General features: G+C 44.6%; 2 protein-coding genes and 1 long non-coding RNA gene across 16 annotated transcripts in view; all 3 read right to left on the bottom strand.

Moving 5' to 3' along the window:
* The window catches only part of RAPGEF6 (Rap guanine nucleotide exchange factor 6), a 123,125-nt gene extending 115,699 nt beyond the window's left edge, over nt 1-7,426 (bottom strand). For 7 of the 12 annotated variants that reach the window (XM_030284248.4, XM_030284252.4, XM_030284250.4 and 4 more), the window contains exon 1: nt 6,787-7,426. In XM_030284248.4, the coding sequence (XP_030140108.4) occupies nt 6,787-6,855 (69 nt within the window). In that variant the 5' untranslated portion in view covers nt 6,856-7,426. Of the gene's footprint in view, nt 1-6,492; nt 6,758-6,786 lie in introns of those variants that run through there. The other 5 variants (XM_030284259.4, XM_030284260.4, XM_030284254.4 and 2 more) reach the window with 2 other exon arrangements.
* Nucleotides 7,427-8,795: 1,369 nt separating this feature from the next.
* Nucleotides 8,796-20,219, bottom strand: LOC115497150 (uncharacterized). Its single transcript, XR_003962730.4, has 3 exons — nt 18,259-20,219; nt 13,917-16,295; nt 8,796-13,678 (listed from the first exon to the last, which is right to left on the bottom strand). It is a non-coding gene; the product is annotated as an uncharacterized lncRNA (long non-coding RNA).
* A 1,905-nt stretch (nt 20,220-22,124) lies between these two features.
* Nucleotides 22,125-26,486, bottom strand: part of FNIP1 (folliculin interacting protein 1) — a 64,316-nt gene continuing 59,954 nt past the window's right edge. For all 3 annotated transcript variants that reach the window (XM_030284264.4, XM_030284267.4, XM_030284265.4), the window contains 2 exons: nt 26,148-26,263; nt 22,125-25,347 (listed from right to left, as the gene is read on the bottom strand). In XM_030284264.4, coding sequence (XP_030140124.3) covers nt 25,269-25,347; nt 26,148-26,263 — 195 coding nt within the window. In that variant the 3' untranslated portion in view covers nt 22,125-25,268. The remainder of the gene's footprint in view (nt 25,348-26,147; nt 26,264-26,486) is intronic.

Genomic DNA, 26,486 nt, shown 5'->3' with positions numbered 1-26,486 from the left:
AGGCTTGCTGATGAAAGCACAACAACAACAAACTCAAAAAAATGTTCAGACACAGGCAAAAAAATATTCCTAAGACAGCTACTGAAGTACATATAGCTGAATATTTACATATGTTAACATTTGTGAAAACTGGAACTGAAGTTCCAGTATTGTATTTTGGTGCATTTGAAACAACAGATGAATTTTATTTTTTAAATTCAACTAATTTAGGGCTGATTTCAGCTTCAGAAAGTGTGCTGTACTTAAGGCTCCAAATAGTAATAATGGGAATTATTTAGATACTGATATAGGCCAGGTTGTTGAGTACCTCTGGCCAAGAATTCGACTGTACGCCACAAGCACAAAACTGTGTCCACATGGCAATGAAAACATAAAATAACCAAACACCACTGATTTTTAAATAAGACTTTGTGAATTCCAAATCAATCCTGTGATCAGTCACCAATTAAAGATGCGGAGGTTAATTTCAATTATTCAGAGAAGAGATTTGACCCTGCCCATTCTTGAGGAGGGGACACCACATTTTCTCTTCACTGGTTCCCCAGAATGTTTAGAAACATCCTGCCAACAACTACTGTGAACATGCACTGATTGGTATTTATCAGAACTTTTGGAATAAAAGACAAAATATATCTGTCAAAGAACATCGCTCTTGATCACCTCAGAAAACAAGGTACATACACAAAGTTTATGAAAATGAATTATCAAGCAGCATTTACTGAGGTAATACAAGAGTTTGCATGCTTGGCTTTTTTATTACAGGAAAACCACAGGTCTAATTGAGTTGAAGACTCATGATACTACATTGTGTTAAGAAACAAAATAAGAGACAGCTACCCACCTAAAGCACAAGACAAAACAGAGGAAAATCTAAGCACTAAAAACTTCCTAACTCATCAAGCTGGCAGCTGAAGAGACGCTGTTTTTCCAAAGCTTTGAGGCTTGTTGGACAATCCTCCAGGATTTTCAATGCTGTATTTACCATGAGCTTAAATACATTAATTTAATGAGCAGCTGGGAAAAAAATGTGGTTTTGTTTTACCTTCAACTGAAAGCTATGTGGTAGGGAAGCACAGGAAGAGGAGAGAAGGTTCATGACTGTTTCATTAAAAGTAATAAGAATGTCAACTTCATTAACACAGCAACTATAGTCTGCTTGTGAATAAGACTGAATCTTAAGAACTGTAGCCAGCACTATGATACTCAATGTGCCACTCCTCATGCACCTCTGTTCTGAACTTTGGTTTTAGTAGGTGGCTATAAAAAAGCTTTACAACATAGTTCATTTAAAGAGACTAATCTAATATGTAAGAAAACAACCCAAGTCTAGGTCTTTCCTAGTCCTAGCAAGATGCTGATGGAATATGGTGTCAATAACATGCATGCATTCCCAGTCTTTCTCAGAAGTTGCAGGTCCTCAACATTTCTGTCCATTCATCAATTCTTATGCATATGATTTCTCAATCATATTAAACATAAATAAAATTCTAATTGTTGCCTTCACAGAACTACTTATAAATTATTCATATTACAAGGTTTTATATTTTTCTAACTGTAAAAGATAATTGTTGCCCTAGGAGTGCAGAAAGGCAATCTGCACAGGGTACACAGGGACCCATTAAGGAATTCATTAGCAGTAAATTGCAGGCATGTCATTACATGCTCCTATCCCTCTGGTTATCATCAGTGATAACTAATTTTTCCACTTTAAAGGTCTTTTCCAGCTTCCAAGCACAGTCACTTGCCACAATCAGCTCAAGTCTCTGCATGGTGGGATGAAAGTCATGTAGTACTGGTCAGTGCATCTTTGATCAAAGTTTCAGGAGGTTCTCTGGCAAAGACACCAAAGCACAAAGACACAGAGCAATCTCAAGGATTTTACAACAGTTGGCTGCTGCTCATCTTCAGTTTGAGCTCCAGAACTGGTAACTGCATGGCAAAGTCTTACAAAGTGTCACCTATAAAAAAAAAATCACAAAAAATTGGGAATGAAAGTCTAAGACAGAGGTTAGGTAGCAGAAAATTATGGCAGAAGTCAGGTGCCCATGACTCCTCTGTCCCTGTTTTAGAGGCCCACATACAAACAGTAAGGTGCTTTTATTAAATAGAAACCAGCATCTGCAACATCATTTAACACAAATTTCTTTTGGCTTTACAGTAACTGCAAGCATCTCCACTTTTGTGGTGACTTTACAATTCTAATTACTTTCAATGGCTATGCAAAGCCAACACCTTGACACAGTTACATTCCTAAAAGCTCACCTCAGACTCTAGAAACAATAGCTTTCTACAATGGTTAATCCCATTTCACCTACTGAGTTTACAGAAAATTATTAAAAGGATGAAAAACCCCACTTCAAAATACCAGTTATTTCTGGAAACAAGAAGCAGATGTTCTCCTCTGTTTGGCTCAGCTGTGCTACAGTACAAGAGTGCCTTTGTTATGCTGTCAACAATCATTTATTTTATTTATTACAGCTATTTCATAATGCCTATCAATGTACTATTTGTGCATGATTTACATTCACACAGATCTATTTCTCTATATCTAAGCCATCAAGAAGCATCACATACATGCTCCAAAGAGAAGACCCTGTCATGACACAAATTAGGTTTTTTCCTCTTTCCACTAATAAAAAGGGAACAGGAAGAGAAGAAAGAATTAGTATTGCCAAATGAAGTCGAATTAACATTAATCAAGAATTACCGCAAAAAGACGAAGTCGGGAAAATACAAAAGCTGAGAGTATAAAAATAAACTCAAATTCTTTGAAGTCAAATAAAAGCAGAGCTTTCTGAGCCACGAAAGTAAACACTGTCTAGAACACAGACATGAAGAACTAAAAAGATACTATATTGGGAAGAGGTTCCATTAAAAATGGAAGAGAGTCTGCTCACAGGAGGGGAGGAGAAGGAAAGACAAAGAAAAAGGAGCACAATCATTTGCAGCTTGGCCCTATCAACCACTGAGTCTTTATCTGTGGCAGCATGAACAACAGCCCTAAAGACCAACATCAGAGTCTTTGTATGGATCTGATAAGGATTTCTGAGCCTCAAAAAAATTTAAATATTTAATGAGAGCACACACATGGTGGCATAAGCATTCATCCTTCCCTTCTACTGCTTTGAACTAAAGATTTTCTCCTGTTAAAACAGTTCCAAATTACTAATATCCCCCACCTGTGACAAGAAACACTGCACAGTAAATCCCATATTCCCAAGCAAAAACTAGGGGATCTGCATGTATAAACACTCACAGATTTACCATCACATAGGCATCTGCATAACCTTGGGAGAAAAATGCATGATTTTTTTTTTTTTTAAGTATCCAACTACTGCCAGAGTTTCCTCCTCTGACAAGACAGAAGGGATGATTCGTTAGGATAATCTATCATCAAAACTAATATCTGAGAGATTACTCACAAATTCTGCACTTTCAGGCCACACCTGAGAGACAGGTACACAGATTTATTTCCAGTGTCAGCACAGGGGCACCGGCCACCAGGGAACCAGCAAGGCAGAGGTTTGACTAAACGGGACTCGCTCAAATCCCAGAGCAGCATCTGCTACAACCACGGGCATCAGTCCACTAGGAAACATTCTGGAACTCAGCCCACATGAGAAGTCACTTCCATCTCATATGAACAATACACACCTCCAGTGATGCACCAAAAGAGAGGAAAGGGAGTAAAATATTTGCCAGCCTTCAGTAGTTCTGAAACAGATTTTAAACAGAGTAATACAACAGCAATTACATTAAAAATGTAGGCATAATTAATTTTTTGCTACAATACCTACAAATGCATCAAAATAATTCCCCCTGGCAAAATAAATTGAAGATTATTCAACTTCATAACACATGAAGTATCTGAGCAACAACAACTAAAAAAAAAAATCAAGTGTGTACATGCCTAATATGCATAACTTATACACTTTAACAATTAGCAAACATTGGAATGTTACCATAACACTGAAAACTTGCCCTAACACAGATTTTTCCAAACAAAAATATTTGTGTATCAGGAACTAAAACATTTACTTGAGCAAGATAGTGAGGTAAATTTCAAAATAAGTAAATTGTAAAATTTTTTTACTATCTCCCTGCTTATTTGAGTAGGTAGATTTTGTTTTAATTTTCTTAGAAATTAAGACGTTTTGTCAAGGAAAAAAAACTACAATCAAAATCATATGGATAATTGCCCTACTTGTAAACAAAATCTGGCATGTGGAGTGTTTATCTGTATTTTTCCAGAGGCTGCACAGATGACAGGAATGAAGCACCAGACCATGCTACTGATCAGCACAGCCCCAACCCTGTAATTTGTAATAGATACCCAGGTAAATTGCTCATATAAACTGCAGGATCAGAAACAGAGAGGGGGGCAGAAAAGGACTGCAAGCGATTGAAACTCTTGTGGATGAGCAGCTTTGGCTTATCACAAAATCCCAGTGGTGGCTCGGGGAATTTGAGGGGGTTCCTGTACAAAAACGCAGTCAAAGGGCAGGAGCAGCCCCGAGCAGCTGATTGCGTGTGGGAGGAACTGATGATAACTTCCCACCACAGTAGGAGGGGAGAAATGAAGCCACACACACGTTAGTGTGTGTACAACTGGATACTTCAAGACAGGAGTCACCACATTGTTCATCCCATGCAGGGACACCTGAAATTTGGGTCTGATCCTAATGGCTGCGCTAAACAGGTTTTGGCTTCCCTGCCCCAAGTCTTGCAGCCTACAGAGGAAAGAAGACAAGTCAGGATGTTGAGAATAAATAAACTAAATAAACAAATGAATAAACAACATTGCAATTGTTTTCTCCAGTTCACTCACCACCCTATCCATCTGTCCTCACATCCCAGAGCAGATGTTGGGAAAATCCGTCAGTGTGACTGTGACAGGGGACTCCATGCTTTGTACCTGAGCAGGTAACACAGATCCAGACTGGGGACCCCCAGGTACACCCTGCTATCAGAGAAAAGCTTCTCTTTCTAAATGTATGTAAACAAAAGTATCCTAACAAAACAAAAGTGACTTGACTGTGTCTACTCAGCAACAGGGAGCAAGAACGATGGACCCAATCCTGCCAAGTTTTAAGTACATGTTTAACTTTAATCACAAGTAGTCTCACTGCACAGTGTCTCTAAAATTAGCCTGCCAAAACAGGGCCAAATTAACAAGTGAATTTAGATTTTTTTTTTAATCATTTTAGCAGTACTATTACTTAGAAGCAATTTTTTCCCACAATTAAGATACCTCAGCAAATTCAAACTGCACACAACACTCATGTCACTCTTAATGGAAACCTACACAAATGCCCACAAATCCACAAGCAGTCAGCCATTGTGATATCTGACAGTTTAACACTACAAGGTTAAGCAAAATAATTATTTTAAGGTCATTTTCGCCAAAATAAGGTTACAACCATAAGGAATTCCACGATGGCTGCTGGGGGAAAAACTGGGGATGCCCAAGAGAAAAGAACAAAAAGCCCTACAGAGCCACAGAGGTTGGTACAGGAGGCAGGAGCAGTGGAGAGCAGAAGTTCTGGGCCAAGCCAGATTACCTGTTCCCCACAGTCCAAGCCATGACGAGCCAGCATGGAATGCCAACTCCTGAATGACACTTCTGTGATGAACCCAGTTGCCCAACACTGCAAGCCACACTAGCTAAGGAATTTTGCTCACTGACGACTCCAGCTGAAAAGAAAGAAAGCTCTGAAGCAAGAGAGGAGTGCTAAAAGCAAGGAAAAACGAATGGATAGTGAGACTGCCTCATTATTAATTCAGAGACACAAAGAGGAATGTGCCAGATATCCCAAAGCAAGTAACCATTGGGACTGAACATCTGTATTTCACTCACTCAGTCGGCTCGAAAGGGAAGCAGGGACTCTGTCCTGCTAGGATGAACTCCGGAGCAGCCTCTGAGCAGCTCTCTAAGTAGCCTTCCATAATTAACTTATAAGGAAGACCAGGCAGGACATTCTGCTCTCCATGAAGTACCAAGGGAGAACAGATGTTTCCCAGTCTCCAAGGGAAAAATTCAAGAGTGTATCACTTCATAGCCCTAATTCTTGAGCACATACAAAAAAAAAAAAAAAAAAATCACAGCAAGGGAAACAAATGAAGGAAGGCAAAGGGTAAGTAAGCAAACAAACTCCAATCAAACCTTCAACAAATGCAAATGATATCAAACCTATTTCATTATTAAGTTAATGCTCCATGACATTACCATTCCCAAAAATACATGGCTGATTACAGAGTAGCTTGTGGGGAAGGGACAGAGAAGGCAGTTAATTGGAAAATGCATTTTATTGTAGCTTACTAGCCTCACACATTTCTACACTCCCACTCACTGCAGAAACATCTTTATGAAGTCTGGGCAGCATAATTAGTTTGGTTTTGTTTAAATCTGCATCACTGTACAGGTAAGCAAAGCCTTTCAGCTCCCTAACTTTTCCCATAAGTTTTGCATCACTGAAATATGCATCATTTTACTTTTCGGCGATCTACTTCTCGTTGCTCTTCTTCCTACAGCTGCCCCGGAGTACTTCATGAAGCGCCTTGTGCCTGTACCCAGCGTGTTACTGGGCGTTTAAACCACTGCTGGTCCCGAGAGGGCCAGCTCTGGAGAGAAATAAATAAATAACCGAGCTCCAGACAGAAGTTTGTGCGCCAGCCCGGTCTGTGTGCGCACCGCGGCTCCCGCGCTGTCGGAACACGGATTTACGCAAAGGAAAAGTGAGAAAGTAAATAAAAGGACCCGCTGGGAAGGAGCCGGAGCCGCCTTACCTCCGGAGTGCGCTCCGCGGGCTTTTTCCGCAGCGCCTGTTTGATCCTGGGCTCCACCGGGGCGCTCATCCTCCGGCGCGGCGCCGCGGGAGCGGCTGGCGGGGCTCCTGCCCGGGCTCCGCCGCCCTCCGGGCCCGCGGGAGACGCACCCCGAAACGTTCCCCGCGCCGGGGCCCGGGCGGGGAGCGGACCGGGGGAGGCCGGGGCGGGAGCGGGGCCGGGCGCGGTGCCCGCCGCCGGGCTGGCTGCTCACCAGGCGGGCGGCGCTCGGGGCGCCTCGGGCTCAGCGGCGGCGGCGGCGCTCGGGGCGGGCGGCGGCGGCTCCCGGCGCGGTCCCGGGGCGGCCGGCGCCGCTCCCCATCGCGGCGCGAGCGCTCCGTGCGCGAAGTTACCGGCCCGAGCGGGACTCCCCGCGCGCTCGGCCCCCGCGGCTCCGCCCTCCGCGCCCGCACAAAGCGATGCGGACGGGCGAGTTGTTCCGCGGCGCGGCGCCAGAGGGTCCGGAGAGAAACCCCACGGCCGGGTACGAGCCCGCGTCTCCCCTGAACACGCCGGGAGTCGCCGCCCCCGCCTGGACCCCCCCGCCCCGGTCACCCGCCGCGCATCCCCCGGTGTAGAAAAGCGCGAGAGCGGGCGCTTTAACCCAGAGAATCAGCAGGACGAGCGAGGGGCGGGGCGGAGGGGAGCGGGCGGGGCTGTGGCGAGCTCCGCCCCCACACGCCGGGTGCGAGCAGGGGGCGGGGCCGGCGAAGGCTCGCGAGGGTTGGGAGCGGCCGGGCGCGTGCGCGGTGCGGGCCGGGCCGTGCCGCCCTCAGGAGCCGCGGGGAGAGCGGCGCGCCCCACACGGGGCGGGTTCTGCAGCAATGGGGATCGCTGTCCCTCAGCAGGCGGAACAGCAGCCCCGGCGGCATGGCACCGCTCCCCCTGAGTTTGCCTGCGCTCCCCCTTTCCCTCCCTGCGCAGCTCAGGGAATGTTGATTGTCCTCCGTGCCCCCTGAGCTGCTCCGAGCCTTTGCCTTCGGTCGCTTCTGGAGGGGCGGCTCCATCCTCGCGGTGCCCGCTGAGGCCTCTCGGGGATGGTCCCGGACTCTCCGGAGAGAGATCGGCATTAAATACAAATAAGGAACACATCAGTAAGGAAAGCGCTACCACAGCTCCTGTGGGGTTTTACAAACTTCTCCCAAGCCCTGTGTTGCTGGCCCTGACGGCCGCTCGGGGACAACAGGAAGCGGCCACATACCAAACGCACATCGCAAGATTTTCCTTCCTGCTACAAGTCCGATTCTGTAAATTTATGAGAGCAAAGCTTTGCAGGCATACAACTTGTGTTTGTCCTTTTGCTTTTTCCTCTTTCCTTCCTAATAACCAAGAGTGGTTTTGTTCCTGCCCTTTCTCCAGCTACCCCTTCCCGTTTTCTTTATCACTTGCCCTTTATGGCACAATTACCTTTGTTGTGCTAAAGGACTTCATTGTCCTTTCCACGTTGTTTTATAATATTTCTACTGTTTTCTTCAAAAAAAAATTGAGGAAATAAGACGTTTCTCCCAGTGTAGACTGTTCTGATGCTGTGCCTGGTATCAATGCAGGCACAACAACCATGGGATGGACAGCCAGGATCTAAAGAAAAGCTACTCTTAACATCACAGTCATTACACTGCATGCATAACACAGAGAATATGAGATGCTCCCAAAATTGACAGGAAAGACACACCTATCAAAACTCATTTTCATTCTTTTTTTTCCTTCTCTTTGAACTTCTGTTGTAAGATTTCCAAATATCAGGTCTATTATTCTTCCAAAGGTCAGAAGTTTGTACTAGTTATTTGGCAGAACATGTTATCCTCTTTCAACTTCAGTACATAAAATATTGTTTCCAGTGATGTGGGAATCTGCAGAGATTTCATGCCAGGAACCAAGTGGAAAAGATTGAGAGAAAAAGTCCTCCTGAGAAACTTAAGGAGAAGAAAAGAAGAAAAGAACTGAAGCATGAATCCTTCTCTGTTAGGAGATTCTTTTTTTCTTTTATTTTTTCCTTTTTTTTTTTTTTTTTTTTTTTTTTAATCAGAGGTGTAATAGCAAATCAAGCGCTTTACCAGCTCAGTTTATTTTTAAAGATTGTGTAAAAATTAATCAATATTCTCCAGGTGCAGGTGGCTGGAAAAAAAAATTAACTAACAACTAGCAAGAAAACCCCAGATTTTGGTGAGATCTACGCAGTCAGAGTTCTCATGGATTTGAAATAATTTAAGCCCTATTGGTTTTTAGAAGGGAACTCATTTTGCCACCTATTCCAGGTGTTCAGCATTCCTACAATGAACATAACACAGAAGTGGACACTCACTGTGGGAATAAAGTTAGTACCCTAAAAATTCCTTTTTCTTTGACACACAAATTCCCATCCTGAACACTAGTCTACAGCCAGACACAGGAACAATGAGGGAGCCCCGAGTATTCCATGGGAACCAAAGCTGCCATTCCAAATTAATTGCTTGGCTCACCTGACCCATGAAACAAGACTTCCCTCACTAAAAGGTACCTGAATTTGGGTAGGTAATGGCTCTAATAGCTGCAATTATTTCAGGGGCTATTTCAGCCATAGGGTTTATTTTCCCAGGTATCTGGAGAACAATGGAAACGAGTGTTATGATCCTTACTGCTTACTGGTGTTACAGCCAATGTCTCCACGTGGTAAAGCTTACATGGCTAAACACAATTAAAAGGCTTTCACAAGTGAGTAATTTCAGGGCTGGGATTAAGGGAAGTGGCCAAGCAGGATGCCCGTTGTCCATGTAGAGGGGAAAATTTGCTTCCCCTTTATCTGGCTTGTATCTCTGCACGAGTAAAGCATCATCACTTACTGCAATGTTTTCAAATTGAAAATTAACAGTATCTGTATCATGTAAGAATCAGAGGTGCTTTGCTATTAATATGGATGAGTTGCAGTCTCAGGAGATTAGATGTTTCTGCTTCAAGCATCTGTGAATTTGGGAAGACCAGCTGAGTTAAGGAGTACATCTCCTCCCAGTATGTTCCCTCAATTGTTCTGCTTTGCTGACACTCCCAAAGATGCCTTTTAATGTAATGCCTTTTACCACCATGTGCACATCCCAGATTCCTCAGGGTAAAACTCAACTTCCTCACCTCTCCCACTGGGAAAGATTCATAATTATCATGCACACATTTTTAACTTTTATTTTTATGAATTCTTTGTATTTAGTGTACTGTGAGTTCTATTACAGCCTGGCAATTTCCTTCCTCTCATTCTCCTGTTAGGCAGTTGGGCTATTGGTTTTAATTTCTCAGCTTTGGGGAAAAAAAATCCCTTTGGACATTCGTGCACATCTTTGGCAACTAGCTAAGTGGTTAACATACCACAAGGAGGATACACAAATTAATTCTCTGCCTGACTAGAGGAAAACAAAATATTCTGGGATGCCCAATGGGCAGAACCTCTTCAGACAGAGGTACCTTATATACTTATTCTGATGAACTTCCTGAAAAACTGTGGAGGAAAAGGGATCATAGGAATTTTGTAAGAGTTCACCTTTTGCAGGAAAGTTACATTTTTGCAAATGGCACAACACTGCTCAGGTAGCTACATAAGAACATTGATCTCTTGGCTATGACAGCATTTTGTAGCTCAAAATTTCCATTTCTAAAAGTAAAAGTGAAATACCAAATTATTTTTGAGAAATCAAGAGCAAGAATGAAATGGTCTGAATACTGGAGCTACTTTTCCCCACTGTGCATATTTCCAGAGCTTCAGTTCAAAGGATAATGGTAAAAGTAGAAAAGAAGAAACAGAACTGTGAGATCATTATCTTTCTACTGTGTTATTATAATGTTAGCTTACTATTTAGTTCTTTAAAACTAAACCTCCATCTTTAATCTATTTAACTCAAGACTAACATGGCTTTCCTTCTAAAAAAAAAATCTAGTACAGATCTTTCATTCCACATACAGATTTTTCCTGAAGAGAGAAGCCATGTACTCATAAGCAATTGCAGATCTCCTTGTGACAGTCAGACATTTATTTTTCAGCCTTTTTCAACAACGCAGAAACAAATGGGGAGCCTGACACCTTTTAAATCTGGGGATGGACCACCTTCTCTACTTACATTTTACCTTCAGTTGCAATCTTCCTTGCTTTTCATGTTCACTGTCACACATCTGTGATAGTCTCTATATGCTGAGTGCTGATGTGAATAGACTGGGGATTCAGTGAGCCTTTGAAAGCTTTTAAGATTATATTAACAAGCAAAGAGAGGGAATGACAAGCCCCAGCTGCTCCTAAGAGCAGCCTGAGCCATAGCTCAGCTGGAGGCAGTAATCATTTCCTAAGTCTTAGTCCCAGCTGAAAGACACATCTCTCAGCTGAGGGCAATTTGTGGGGTGTTCACAGGGAAGGCTTCATGGAGGACAGGTGGAAATTCTGAAGTAACAGATATTTAGTACTTGAGATGCACAGTGTGTTGGGAACATGTCACCCTGATCTTTGTGTCACATAATCATTGGCCAGTGCTTATGGAGTCCTGGTTCTCAAGTCAGGAACAATCTGAAAAGGAAAAGTGAATTGGGGTATTTGCTATTCATTTACTAAGGTTTCTGTGAACACAAAGACGGGCATTGATGCACTCTCTGAAGGTTGCCAGTGAGGACAGTGAAAGCTGTTTGTGTTGAAAGAACCCTGGCTGGCTGTGACGCTGACATGTATGTTCTCATCTCTCTCATTTCCTTCCTTGTCCGTATGGGAAACAACAGGTGTGAAGGAGGACACTCCTCTCCCTTGCCACTGCTGAGTGACTTTAAAGGGTCCATCCAGGGCCTGCCACAACCCTGATGGAGTTCTCAAGCCCTGGTGAATGTGAGTGAGTGGGATGAGGAAAAAAAGGATTCCTGCCAAATCACTGGAGCATCCAAACTGCCACAGGCATGGTGTAAGTGTACGACATTATCAACAGTGTCTGACAGAATAGGAACTGAAAAAAAAAAAAAAACCATTCAAAATAGGTACAAAATAACATTTAGACCCCAGCTACTTTGCTCTAAGCCACGAGTTGGTGGCTTGCTACACACTCCACAATGGAACAACTCTGTCTGAAACAGGCTTTTGTATCAATGTTTTTGTATGTCTTCTGCCACTTTATTTTTGCTACACACAACCTACAGATATGTGATTCTAGTCCCAGCACTTTGTTGACAAAACCCAAAAGAACATATGGACCTGTCTAGATATTGGAGGTATCCAGAAACAGTATACAGATATCCATACTCAAGCCTGAAAAAAATAAAGATGGGGGTGGCGGGGGAAAACCTGCCCTGACAGCAGGCAGTCTGGAGTCTAGTGACTGCTTCATTTGCATGTTCTTTGTTGCTAAAATCAGGCTACAGCTTCAACTGAAAAATTTTCTTCATTTCTCATCAGAAACATCATGCCAAAAACCATTAGAAAGTGGAAGGTGGGTAAAAGAATGGGCTGGGCACAGATTAAGATGAAGACTTAAGTAACAAAAAGAGCAATCAATCTTGGCATGGGAAACTCTCCAACAGTAATTTGGTATCAGTTATATTACTTCCATTAATTTTTCACAGATGTAAAAAGTTGTACAACTATAAACTGCAAGAAGATTTCACAAACGGTGAGGATTTTGTCTGTGACCTGTTATAACCCAGAGAGAACATGCAACGGGATTTGTATTTTTCTACTGAGTAGCTATTTTCAGAGGCAAAAAGCCAAACACTTGCATAACTCAATGTGACCATTCTGTGTATCTGTGGCATTTGTTACTGGAGAACACTTTGACCAACAATGTTGAGCTGGTAAAAGCACAAGGTATGCCTAGAGAGAGCAGCCAGTTTAAATATTATAAAAATTAGAGTAAATAGGATCTCAGTCCTTCCCCTTTTTTAGTAAATTGAGTAATTCTCCGAGCATGTGAAAAAATAATAAAAAACTTCTCTTCTGCCAAAGAACAGGCCAACGGTCTAGACTTTCTCTTAACTGGAAATCATCTAGATTAAGAAACTCTGAATAAACGCCTGACAGGCAATTTCACTGTTTTATGCAATCAAATACACTCTACTTATTTGTGAAATCCTACAAGAAATATTACAGCATTTGAATCGAGACCAAGGCTGGGAAAGACCTGCATTTCTTACCATTCTCCTGCTGCTGATGTTAGGATTCTTTGCAACCACGCATTTTACTATTGTAGCTTAGACTACAGTGACAATTCAGCCAGCATCAGGTCAGCTTTCAGCTTTGTTTGCAGACATTTGATGTGTTTGTAGGAAGATACATGTCTCTGTGTTTGTGTTTTTGTGCCTGTGTATAAACTATAATTTGATTACGAATAAATGTTGCACAGTTTAGTAGAATCAGGCCAGGTCTGGGAGCCAGGAATGATCAGTGAAGTCATTGCAAAGTTATGAAGGCCAAAATTCCCTGTATCATCCTCTGGTTTTAGTCACTTTCAATGCTGTCAGTCTGATTTTTTTGATGAAGAGGGGATAAACAACTCCTGCTGACATGAGTTAGCAAGAGCTCAGTTCCTCCATGCTCTTAACTGGGTTGCCTCGCCTTGAAGGGCTCACTGTCAAGTGTAGTTGCTTTTATCATCTGTCTTCGCAGGATGTCACGCATCCTTATGATTCCTTATGATCTCTTCTTCAAATTTTAGTGACCCTACAGAGCTAATGACATGTTTAGTTCCCCCATCCAAGCACAACCACATGGATGAGATGATATCAGGAAACTCACTGAAACCATTACATTTCAGGCATGCGGAATTTCCAGAAAGTTCCTGTTTTCAGCATTCAGTTTTAGTCTTCAAATGCAGAAGCATACAGCCTGCTCACATGATGACAGCAGCATAACAGGACAAACTGTCTCCTGCAGACAAAATCATAACTATTTTTAACTTTAGAAAGATCTGCAGATGACTCTTCTTCCACTCAATGTGGTTTTCCTCCCTTCCTTCTAGAGACCCTGCCCTTGGTAACATACAATAATTCTGTGTCAAGGGATATTGATTCCTAACAGTGTCCCAAGCCTGTGATGGCCCTTCCAACCACCCAGAAGCTCTCCTGTATCAGATAGCTGAGATGCTCCTGCTCAGACTTTCTTTTACCTTCATGCTTCAGAAAGTTGCTCCAGAGAGATGGCTGTCCTTCCTCAGCTGCAAGGGAGGGACACAAGTGGGTACCCAGAGGAACAGCCACACCAGGGCAGAGCAGGAGCTGAAGGTACAGCATCAGACAGAGCCAGCAGAATTAGACTCCTCCTGGAAGACCTGCTTACTTGTCCATACACCCAACAGGGAGGAACCCTCACAGTAAACCCCACAAACCCACCCTGAGGGGCTGCAGCATTTCCCAGCTGGGATTTCAGCCAGAAGGGAAGGCTGTGCCCAAAGTACAGCAACTCCTGGAGTGCGTGTAATCTGTGGGGAGGCTAAATGTGAAGGGAGAGGAACGTGTGACTTGATCCTGTGCTATTTCAGTAGATGGTTATACTGGTTGTTTTTTTAAATGCTAAAAGCACAACCAAACCTTGAATGAAAGGAAGCATTGTGTATGGAGCACAGGAAGAATTTCCTTTACTGTAACTCGTAAGGAGAAAAGGAAATAAAAGCAGAGCAGCAGTTAGATGAAGGTCAGATGATTGTATGAATCAGAGGGTGATGCAAGTTATCGAGTGCTCCGCCCAATAAAACAGATGTCACCAAGTACACAAATACCACTTACCTATCACTGCTTACCTCCATGGAAATAGTCTTCCTCAGAGAGAGAGGAATGAGGTTTTTTTAGGAAAATATTTATTAGGTAGGATAGCAGTGATGACATTAAGGCAGACGCAATTTCTTAACATTTTTAGGCATTTCACTCCATGTAGGTGAAAGCTGAGACACAGGCACTGCTCAATCCTAAACACTGAAGAGGTGATAGAGGCTGCTGTTGGGGTATTTCCAGAGCTGTGTCTGGAAATGTATTTGCAATTTCCATTAAAAAGGGAAACACAATGAAATTCCTGCAGTGGCCTGCTTGGCCTATAGGAAGCACACTGACTTCCAGAAAAACCCTGACACCAAAAACAATCTTGCAAGGTAATACAATTGCTGCATATGAAGTGACTCCACAAGTGGAACCAGGAACCTTTGACTTTTCTAGAAAGCTGAGTGGAGCTGCCCTCTAAATGCCCTTACCTCCCCTCTGTGCATCAGGGACACTCTCAGTGACATACCAGCACATTAAAAGCCATAGGTTGTACCAACAGATATCTCACTACCTTTTTGATAAAAAAGTGACTTACTTTTTTTTTCCAGAGCCTTTGCCAGTGGCAGACATCTTCCATGGCAGTCCATTGCATTGGAATGGTTGGATTTCATTGCTACCAAAATTTGCAAAATTGCCTTTGCAGTAAAAGTGTTTTCTTTTCTATAAACTATTACTGTAGTATTTGTTACTTTGTGAACCATCACTAGGTCTCACGCTAGCAGGGTATTACAAAAGTGCTGTGCTTTTGAAGAAGGTACCAAGAGAAATGGAAGCAGTTTGTGGGTTTGCAGTTAAGGAGACCCTGAGCAGGAACCACCCCACAGTTTTTCCAGTTGTGGTCTAAAGAAGGATGTGCACACACATGGTAAAGAATCTGCAATCAACATTGGCACGAAGAGTATTGCAAGTAAGAAACTGAGAGCAGAGCTCTGCAGCACCTTGGGCCCAGGGTGGGAATCATGAGTAAAGCCGTGTCCTGGGGTCTGGCAAGACTGTGAGTGGAGACAGGTGTCAGGGACACCCCAAACCTGGAGGTGCAGTGATGGTGGTCCAGCAGATGAAGCTGTCAGTAACTTATGCAATACCAATGTAACAGAATGGTTTGGGTTAGAAGGAAACTTTAGAGGTCATCTTCTTCGAGCCCCCTGCCATGGGCAGGGACACCTTTCACTAGACCAGGTTGCTCAAAGCTCCATCCAACCTCACCTTGAACATCTCCAGGAATAGGGCAAGCACAGCTCTTCTGGGCATCTTGTGCCACCCTCACTGCAGAAAACTTCTTTCTGATATCTAACCTAAACTGACCCTCTTTTCATTTAAAACCATTTAGTTTAAACACCATGAGCAAGGAGGGGGTGAGGGTTCTGTTGCAGAGTGTTTCCCTCACTGAGATAATGAGACCACCACATGCTCCAGCAATGCTGCTCTGCTGCCTCTTTAGTTGACAGCCTGAACAGGAAATAGCCAAATCACGCCTAATGAGCTTTCATGCTTTGACTGTAAGTGATGAAAGCAAAGGACAGACACTTCTGATGGAAGACATTTCCTCCAAACCTGCCTCTGTTGTTCGCATCCTGAAAAAGTGGGAATTCACCCCATATTTCTGAGACTAATGACTTGCACTGGACAAACCCTCATGGGCTCCAGCAGAGCCTGTGATTCCTGCACTGGAAGGATGAGCTGCTGTAGAAGCTTGCGGTCCAACAGGGTCAGCATCTTCTCAGCCAGCCAACCTGGGAAAAAAACCAGACAAGGAGGCGAAGGTCAACCTTAAAATATCTGAAAAGTTGTATTTAGGTTAAGGATTATTCTCCTCTGAAAAATGTGTGTCTGAATTCACAGCTGTGAAGAGCTGCAGTTGCCAGAAGCAATGAGGATTCTCACCAGCCCAAGACAGAGCCCTTGATTTTAATACTAAATCAGATCAAGTCTACGGTTCTTTAAAAACTCTGTTTCATGGGAAGGGCCTGCTTTTCACTAACCTATAATTAAAGAAATAGTTTGGAGAGTTAAGCTGTATTTTGAAAAATAAATTCTCCTTCAAGCTGATGGCTTTTACAGCCTAACCAGCCTCGGAACAATGTCATGTGAAATGACAGAGATCAAGACCTTTAGTTAAACTGTATAAGAAAAACAGCTTTGGAGAATAAAGTGCATGATCATTAATTATTGCAGCACAAGGAACACAGCTGTAATTTTTTTGTTTGCCCAGAATATCTCCCACAAATTTTATGAGTCTTATTGTTAATACAAGAAAACAGAAGCCCTTATTCTTTCAGTCTTTTGGTAGTGATCAAAATTAGAAAAGATTTCTAGTTACAGCTGCTATTAATATATCTACTCCTTGAAAATGTGGTAGTTAATTTCTTAGGATTCAGTGCACTCAATAAGCTATTCAAAACTGTAATTGTTCATGGCTGTAATTTTGAAGTAATTATAGAAATAACTATAGAAGAAATGCTGAACACAGTCTTTCCAACACATTGAAGTTCTCCAAAGTGAAAAGCATCCCTGTTAGGAAAACCAAGCACATAATCCCACTGTTGCCCTCTGCCCTAAAGTCACTGTTTATAGACACCTTTGTAGCATAGGGACTTCTTGCCATTGTAACCCCAAAAGCCCCAAATGAGGGTGTTTGCTCAGGAGACATCCCACCAGTGGCCCTGTGTCAGCACTGGATGACCCCAAGGGACTTGATGGGGTCACCCCTGCACAGACTTGGGCTTTGCTTCCAGGTGCCTTCACCACTGCACTCTCTGCTGGCTCCAGGCCGTTCATAAACCACTTTTCTTTTGGTGACATTAGTGAAAATATTCTAGAAATTATTTGATTAGCCAAGAAAACTAAATTAATGAGCCTTTGGGGAGTAAGATGCTCATCTCTCAAGGAAATGTTCTCACACTTCTTCCTCAGCCCAGCTACACACACTTCTGTAAGAAACACTGCCTTCATTTTCAATGCCACTTTAAGGAAAATGTTTTCCATTAAGAACCTAGGACAAACTCCATCTTCAGCTCTCCCACCTGGCCCCAGCACTGCCACCAGTGACACATTCACGTGTCCCAGAGCTGCAACTTCAGCCCATCCTGCTCGTGCAGGAAATAATGACGTGAGCAGCATTGGTTGCGATTGCTCCAGCACAGCAGAGCCACCCACACGTGATCTGCAGGACCCCCCATTCCTCCTGAGGGCTTTTCCATAAGAAAATAGCAGGGTCTGTACAGCCAGTGGAATCAAAGCTCATCTTAAGCAGTTAACAAAGAAGGAAAAACAAGTTCCAGATTAAATAGACACTCTGGTTAGTGCTAGAAACTGAACAACGGGAGCAGGCAAAAGCACAGCAGTCGGAGAGAGTTTCACTCTCTCAGCATTTTAGAAAGCATAGGATAGATGAAAGAAAGCTTCAAACCAAAACCACCAGCACTTAAACAATGTCTTTATGGGCTAAAAGGCAGCGGCCCAGGGATGGCCCTGATCTCCGGCACTGCAGCACCGTAGGGCTCCCCGTGCTGCCCTGTGACTTGTGCCAGAGAAGGGGCTCCCTCCTGTTCAAACAAGGTTCTGGGTTTTTTAAGTGAAAAAGATGCGCTAGAGCAGGACAATTCCATTCTGCCGCCCCTGGCTCGTTCTTCCTTAAGATTTTTCTTGGCCTATAATTTCATTTCTAAGAAGCTTTATCTAGAGAAAAACTGTTACCAAGGGGCCGCGTTGCAGGTCCTTAAGGAAAACACCAAACTGAAAGCACCAAGGTGCAGTGAGAGGTGAACGATGGCAGAAGTCCGCACCAGCGCTCGGCCTGGGCGCTCCTCTCGAGGCCGGGGCCTGGCCAAAGCTGAGGCATAGGCAGAGCAGCCGTGTCACAAGAAAAAGGCATCTGCTTATCGCCCGTGCTGCTTTGGAAATCTGGGACGCGCCTGCGGCCCAAACACTTCCTCTGGGATGTTGCAATGAGGGCTGCTGGCCGGGCCGGCATGGCTCCTCCGTGCGGCCCGGCGGCACTGAGCACAGCCTGGCTGTACTGCAGGGCTCTGGGACGGAGCTCTAGGGAAACCCGGCCCTGAAACAAAGCGAGTCCTCCCCCGAGTGCGCCCGGCAGGAGGCAGCCCCGCGGCCGGGCTCGCCCCGCCAACCCCCCGGGCCGGTTGTTCCTCCCGCAGCGCATCGCGGCACTCCCCGGGCGCCGAGGGGATCCGGGGCACGAACTGCCCTGCCCACAGCTCCGGCCGGCGCGGGCATTGCTCAACCCCCGCGGCTCTGGGCAGGGGCGGCGCCCGGCGCTGCCGTTCGGCTGAGGCGCGCTGAGGGAAGGGCCGGGCCGCGCCACCGCCGTGCCCGCTGAGGGCGGCCGGGCGTGGGACGTGCCTCACCGCCACCGCTCCCCAGTGCTTTGGGCAGCCTCTCCTTATCACCGACATCCCAAACCGCCGGACCAGCTGCCTGCTTCACCTGCCTTTGCTCCTGCACCTTCTTGTGCCGTAACCACCGGCCACGGGCGTTAGGAGTTCTCTGGGCCCTGCTGCAGCTGGTTCCCTGGAGCTCAGGCACTGATCCCCACCCTCGGAGCAGATGTCTTAAGCTCTAGCTGGGAACAAACAGCTGGAACACACAGAAGTTTAGAAATCAAATTCTGCCGCTGTACGAATATTTTTGGTAATGAAAATAAACAAATACATGGGAGTAACATGCTTCCGCTACTATGCTTCTAGGAGGAGACGAGCTGCCAGAGAGCCTGAGCAAGACCCAAGCGGGTGACATGGAGGTGACGGCTCACGTGAAGCTGTTCATTTCCAGAGGCCACACAACTGCCCAGCCTTGCAGGCCAGCAGGTGCTGAGGCAGAAAACGCTGCCCAGCAGCAGTCCCTCGGTGGAAGGAGAATCACAGCACCTCTCCTACACATAAACCCTCACTCCAGCTCTTCCACCAGGCTCCTGTGGGGACCCACAGCCCCACGGGATGCTCCATGCTGGCACTTTCCATGCCAGCTCTCACTCCTGTTCCTCGACGCTGAGCTGCCTGTCCTGTAATGTCAGTTCCTTCCCAATGACCACAGCAACAGGAAAAGTAACCATCCCTTTTTGGGAGAGCTACCAGGCACATTGGGCACAGATGATTTACCTTCCAGCTCCTCTGCCAGAAAACTCTCAAAGCAAAGCAAAGCTGCTGGGGAATCAGGTTCTGCTCCAAAAGCCTAGACAGATCCCATAGGATTTGAACTTGTAGTTTTTTGCCCGTCAAAACAAAAAAGTGCTGCTTCCAGTAAAGAAGCATCTGCAGCCAGCATCAGCAACACTTTCTAAAACCTGAAGCACTGGTGTATTTAGATCTGCCTGTAGCAACAGCAAAGATGATCTTGTACAGGGGGGAGACAAGAAGGCTGCAGGGGTGCTGTGCAAAGCCTGTAACTGCTCCTGTAATACAAAATAAATGAGGGGATGGCTGGAACAGAATGTGCAAGCTGCAGCACATAAACAGAGATGTTCCTTGCAGCACAGAGACTCAGAAGTCACATGTATCTCCATGCTGTCTGCTTACTTTTACCTCCAACTACCAGGCTACTACTTTTTAACAATAAACGTTTAAGAGAGAAGAAAGCAACAGGAGCTCAGCAAAGAGCTGTTAAGAGCTCTGTGCTTCTGTGCAACAAACACATCAAGCTGCTTCCCACCCCTGGATCCAGAAATTGCCCTGTGGTTACTTTACTCTAAGCCACACAGAAAATAATCATATCCTCTTCTGCAGACCCCTGGGAATAATGTGGGAGATGAGAGATGCCATGGTACTCGGGGGCCCGTGGCTTCCTTCCATCTTTGCCTCAGCTAAGTGAATTAGCTTTTGCTTCAGGAAAATTAAGGGAATTACAGAAAAGGAGTAACAATACATTAAAAATATTGGCTAGCAAGTGCTATGTCCCAGCCTAGCTGGAAAGTTAAAAATGAAATCAATTCTGGGCATTAACATCAGCATTTTCTGGATGCTGCAGTGATTACACTGCTGAATTTACTGCTCACATCATCGCTGCCAAACACCCACACAGACACATGACTCCAGCTACTCTTGCCATCCCCGTCAGGAGGACACCTCATGACCATCTACTCTGGTAACACAAAATTCTCTGCCCTCTGTCAGGTGCACTCAGCCCAAGAAGCCCTGCAGGAGGTCTGACAGTGCACATCTCAGTGCTCCACGGCAGAACTCCCAGCTAAAGCTGAGCATCTCCTGCTGCAGACTCTGCTGGAGCTGCCTGCTCAACTCCTTCAGTGCTGCTGTGGGGCTGCAGGCTCTGCCTTGTGAATCCAGCATGGAACAGTACACCAGGCCAGCAGTAACCCTCTGTGTTATCAGTGTAAAGGACAAGGGATCCTGTGTTAATTGCTTTTGTTGACTCACCCACACGGAGCACTGAGCCATTGAGGCAGTGTTATTTGGGATGCCAACAGAGAAGGCAGAGCCAGAGCACTTCATCCTGCGCACAGGGAAACCTCATGGTGGTGTTACAGGACCAGTTTAAGCATCCAAGAGTCAGTTGTTGTGGCCTTCAGTCCTCTGAGAGAGGACAAATTCCATTCTTCCAAACACTCCCATCACGGGCATCCTTTTACAGGACTTGGCAGGTGCAAGTGGAAATCCTAGAAGGCTCCTGTGCTGTCTGGCTGTGCTGAATGTAGGACCCACAGTGTTCCCTGCCTGCAGCTGGTCACTGCAAGACAGGGCTTGGGGACACGAACCTCAGCTCGTCCCTCAGCTCATCCTGCACCTCGCATGTGGCAAAGGCACCTGGGCAGGTACCTACCAGGGCAGGAAACCACATAGCATTTACAAAGAAGAAGAAGAAAATAGAAGGTTTTCAAAATAGAAGATGCAGCTGCTTCAGGCAAGGTTTCTGTCTTCTGCTTGTCCTTTTTCCATTCTTTGGAAACACGGAACCTTATTTAACCCAGATGCTTTAAAGCCTCATTTGTACACTCTGCTACATCTTCCTAATTGTTTTTCCTGTTGTGTGATTATTACTTCACTTTTCCTGGCAGCACTGCTATCACAATTTGAGCTTAGATTCAATAAAACTTTATGAAGATTCCTCAATAACTTTCATTCCTGTGCAGCGGCCCAGAGAGACAGAGAAGGGATTGTACTCAGGCAGATGGGCACAAATACAGTGATAAACACAATGGCAAACACCTGTGTGGCAAACTTCCTTGCAGGTCCCTTCAGGAATGAATGTATGAACCAGTGGAAGACAATGGCTTTCTGTTTATGTTTGTTCACCTCACACAAAGTCAAGCATCGGTGCAGAGGATCAGGACCTCCCTCCTATCTCACTACTGCCTTCTGGGGCCAACAACATTAACAGCTGAAGGGACAGCAAGTTCAATTACAAATTCCTGTTTGAAACAATTAATTCCTTATGAGATCCAAAATTCAAATACCTGCAGCACTGCCAAGTGCCAGAAACAATGTCCCAAAAAGGGGAGCTGAGAGAAAACAGGTGTCAAATGTGAGATGGTTCACTCACCCACGGATTCATAGTGCATGTCAAAAAAGGGACACATAAAGTACCAGAACTAAACTGACAACTGATACTGTATTTATTGCACAAATTTCCCCTAAAATTGGGAATGGTTATTATAATACAAGTGCACATCTTGGGAAATATATACAAAGACAGAAGAGATAACAAGTATGTACATTTTACCCAGCATTTTACAAGTACCACCATCTAAATAATTTAGAGAAAGCAAAAAATTGTCATAAAACATCTCTAAGAACTAACAGGGAAAACATATGCAAGGTGTAAAATCTGTTCTTTTAAACAGTTTTTTGTTCTTAGCAGCCCAGTGTTTGCCAATTGCAACAAAATCAAATTTGCTAATTTGTGTGCCTAGTATAATTAGGTTTCAGCCAGAAAATTAAGACATGTTAATAATGGAGATTGGGAGTAGTGGAAAAAACAAATCAAACATTAGTTTTCTATTCACATAAAAGAATAGTGATATACTTTAAAAAGTCAATTCTATATCCTGTAAAAATCCCTTTTCATATTTAACAAACAGACATAAGTACCACATTGTTCATGTACCCAAAAAGTTACCTCACAGGAAAACTTCCCATCACACAAGGGTTTTGGTTGTGTTCTGCCCACAATACTGCTGAGAGGTGGAGAGGGTGCTGCCACGCCAGGAGGGACTGGCACTGTGGGAGGATGACGAGGAAGCTGAATCCGTGGCTGCTCCGTCAGGGACTGACTGAGCACATCATTAATGCCATTACTGGCTGGTGTTGGGCAGAGGGCAGCAGGGCAGGTGCCACTCAACAGACACCTCCTTCTCCTCTCACTGCAATACTCACTGCAAGTGTGCAAGGGCCTTTCTGGAGAGTCAAACCCATTTCAAAGTGACCCAAACAATTCGTGCAATAAAGGCTCAAACGAGGACCAGTATTGTCCCTTAAGGATCACTATGAGCAGTCCTGGGGGATGCCAGGGGAGGGTGCAGCTGCCCAGCTCTCTGGATGAACTCACCCACAGAACCTCCCAAGGCACAGGCAGTAACCTCCTCTGCCAGCCCCAGCAGCACAGACACGGCCAGGCCACTGCTGCCAGTCTATGTAGAACATGGTATCCCAACTCCTGCCTATACCACACATCCTAGCAAAGAGTTAAACATCCATGTTCTGAGTGCAATCCTGTATTTCATTAGAAACGTGTTTACACAACTGGGCCCCTGTTTTGTGCTCATTCCAAAAGATAGATGTAATATAATTGTGTGGCAAGGAAAAGACATTTGAAAAATGGGAGAAACAAATCCTTGGATCACGTATTAAACACGAGGTTTTTCCCTGCAGCAGTCAGCATTAGATTTTATATACAAAAGAGTTTCCAATGACACTGCCTGTATTAATGTTAGGGTCACTTTCTGATGAAGACTCAGTCCTACATGGAAGGGAGGGGTGGGTTTGCCACGTAGATCTCCCTGGAACAGAGTTTTAGGTGACAGATTTTAAGTAGTACTGAAAAAGTACTCCAGGTGAATCCTGGCCCCAGAGAAGGAAGGGAGGAGAGTTCTGTCACTGACAGAAGTGGGGCAGGGATATCTACTACTGTTTTCAAGTTTATAAAATGGTTAAAAGAGATTTGTACTTAAAGTAACTCTGCAAACAACAATAGCAGGCATGCTGTACTATTGAAAAGATGATTACAGAATGACGTATTTATAGAAATTTCATAGAGTTTAGCGACCAAGTGAATACATGTCTCCTACTTGTGTGGATAATCCATGAATTTCAATATACTAAACCTAACAGATGAAAACAGAAACTAAAAATCAGCAACATTAATTGGCTGCTAGGACAAATATGCAAAGCAAAGCCTAGAATGAAGTGTCCAGTTAAACTGAGGTAGTAGAGCCTTCAAAAACATAATCCACCTCCCACTGTCTATTTACATTACTTACACCAGGCTGGGTCCATCAGCTACTCGTACAGCTATTGTATATACAATGACAAACCAGTGATGGCTGAGTAAAAGAGAAATGCTGAGAATAAAATAAACAACATTTCCTGCTGGTAGTTACACGAGTGAGTAGAAAAGGGATAAGAGTCATCTGCAGCAAGGGTGTATCTGTCAAAAAATAATTTGGATATTACTACACTATGGTGTAATCAATGTTCTTTTTTTTTTTTAGAACGGTTTTAAAAAATGTATCAATTAGTTACCTGAGCAATTAAGGGTAATAGTCTACTCATTTTGTCCCCAATGCTTTGGTACAATTACTTTTAGTTCATTATTTCAATAGCTGACTGACTGCTGTAAAAAGAATATGATGGTCCAAGATTTTATAGATCATAAAAAAGTTAGAGGTAATTGTCATGTCATTCTGGGGAACCCATGGGGAAATTACAGCCAACGTTCTCTTTAGATTATTTTTGTTTTTAAAATTTTGATTACGTTGACGAAGAAAAGCATCATCTAGTATAAAGCAACATTTAAACATTATAAACACTTAACACTGGTTACAGCATCCAGCCAAGAACCTCCATCGCTAGTTTGTCTGTTGGCCTCTTCCTCCGTTCTCCCTGTTGCCCTCTGTCCCCCACTATTTCCTCTTCCCAGGAGAAAGATCATAAATAAATTCTGTAGCTGACTGTCATTAATAAGCTTCTTACAAAAAAAAACCAGGCCTCTGCCCCGTTCTTCCTCTGGGAAGTATTCAGAATTGGGCTATGACGTGAAAAAGTAGAAGTTGTTTACAAATCATTGCAGCTTGAGAATTACAGATCCTAATGTGATCCTCATCAGCTGCAGCCTGGCTGAAGGCAGCTGCTCTCTTGTTCAGTTTATAAGGGATGATGGCATCACGTATTTCTCAGAGCAGTTCTTCCATTCCCCAGTATAAGTCACAGTCAGCCATTGTGGCAGAAACTGCTAAAAAATGCATCTCTTCAGCTTTGCTAAAATCTCCACTTTTCTGTGGCAGAAATCTTGGGCTTACTCAGTTTTCCTTTCTCCTTTCTTTATCTTTGTTTTTTAAATCGCTAAGTGGGAGAGGAGAAGTCTCCAACTGTTTGCACGCCATGCAGTCATATATGGAGGTGCTGCAAGCTCAACAAGCAGTTTGTTTTACTTGCTGCAAAGAGAAAGGAGCCAGAACAAATTGTCTTCCACTTTGTTTCCAGAGAGGCAAAAAGTCAAAGTCTGTGGCCTCTGGCATTTTACAGCAGGATCTGGGCAACGTACGGAGAGTGAGTGCTTGCTACAGCTGCCAGCAAGGGGAGGTCGCTGGATTCAATCCTGGAAGGAAGCAGAAGAGTCATGTGTAATCCAAACCGAAATGTCACTGGGCTGAACACGTGTCAGAACCCACACTGCCTGCTCAAGCCCCAGCACTTGCACTTGGGCCATGGGCTACACACTGCAGCTGCCAGATTGCTCCTCCCAGCCCTCCAGGTGTGCCTGCTCCCACAGTGTCAGCACTGCCTCAGCTCCCACCTGTCCGGTGGTTTTTAACAGGGCAAACAAACTGGTGAGGAAGGAAAATTCCTGCCTAACTTCAGAGTAAAGGGAATAATAGCTGGGGAACACAGTACAGGAGCAGAGGACCAGCTAAAGCTGCCACGTCCAGCACCACACATGCTCTGTGTGCCTTCCTGCTCACGCTGCACTCCTCTGCAGGAAAACATGCTCAGAGCCTTCCTATAAACACCCCTTAAATAGCTCCTCTGCCCATGCCCCACACCCACAGATAGGTATTATGTGCCTTACATGACACAGAGAGTGTTTCCTGCCATGTAGGGAAAGTCAACCTGGAGGAATCAGGTGCCCCATGCTGTTCAGTGACGACTGACCAACTAAGGAGGGCGTTTGATAAGCTCCGGAGTGCTGAGCCCATCTTCCTGCCCGCAGGGAAGCAGAAAGGCTGGGGGATCCTTGTGATTGAGCAATGCCTAAGGAGAAGCCTGAAGCCATGGGTAACTTAGGAGTTCCAGTCCCACTTAGGAATCCATTTCGCCGTGCTTAGGAACAAGCCCAGGCAGAGGGTGTGGCACCAGGACACCCAGGGTAGCACTGCTGGGAGAAGTTTGTGACCATACCCCAGCACCACGCCCAGCTCCTTGACATGGACTCTCATCTGGCCCTTGAGATACTCAGACAGCATCTTGCTTTTGAAGTAGAGCTCCTGCAGCCGATCTTCCAGGTGCATCACACACTAAAAAAAGCAAAGGGAGTTGTGTCAGGGAGAAGACAGAACTAAACCAGAAAGCACACATCCCACACCCCTGTTCTGTGGCCGTGTCTAGGTGAGATATTCTCTGGCAGGACTTTCATTTTTGAGCAGAAGCCTTTGATTACATGTTAAATCAAAATAAATGAGGCAGCTGTTTTGATTAGAGTGGCTTACAAACATCTACACCAGAAGTTGCACAGCTATG

The sequence above is a fragment of the Taeniopygia guttata genome, chromosome 13 (assembly GCF_048771995.1).
Source record: "Taeniopygia guttata chromosome 13, bTaeGut7.mat, whole genome shotgun sequence".
NCBI lineage: Eukaryota > Metazoa > Chordata > Aves > Passeriformes > Estrildidae > Taeniopygia > Taeniopygia guttata.
Note: the sequence above shows the minus strand (reverse complement) of the source record. Positions and strands in the feature narration are given on the sequence as shown.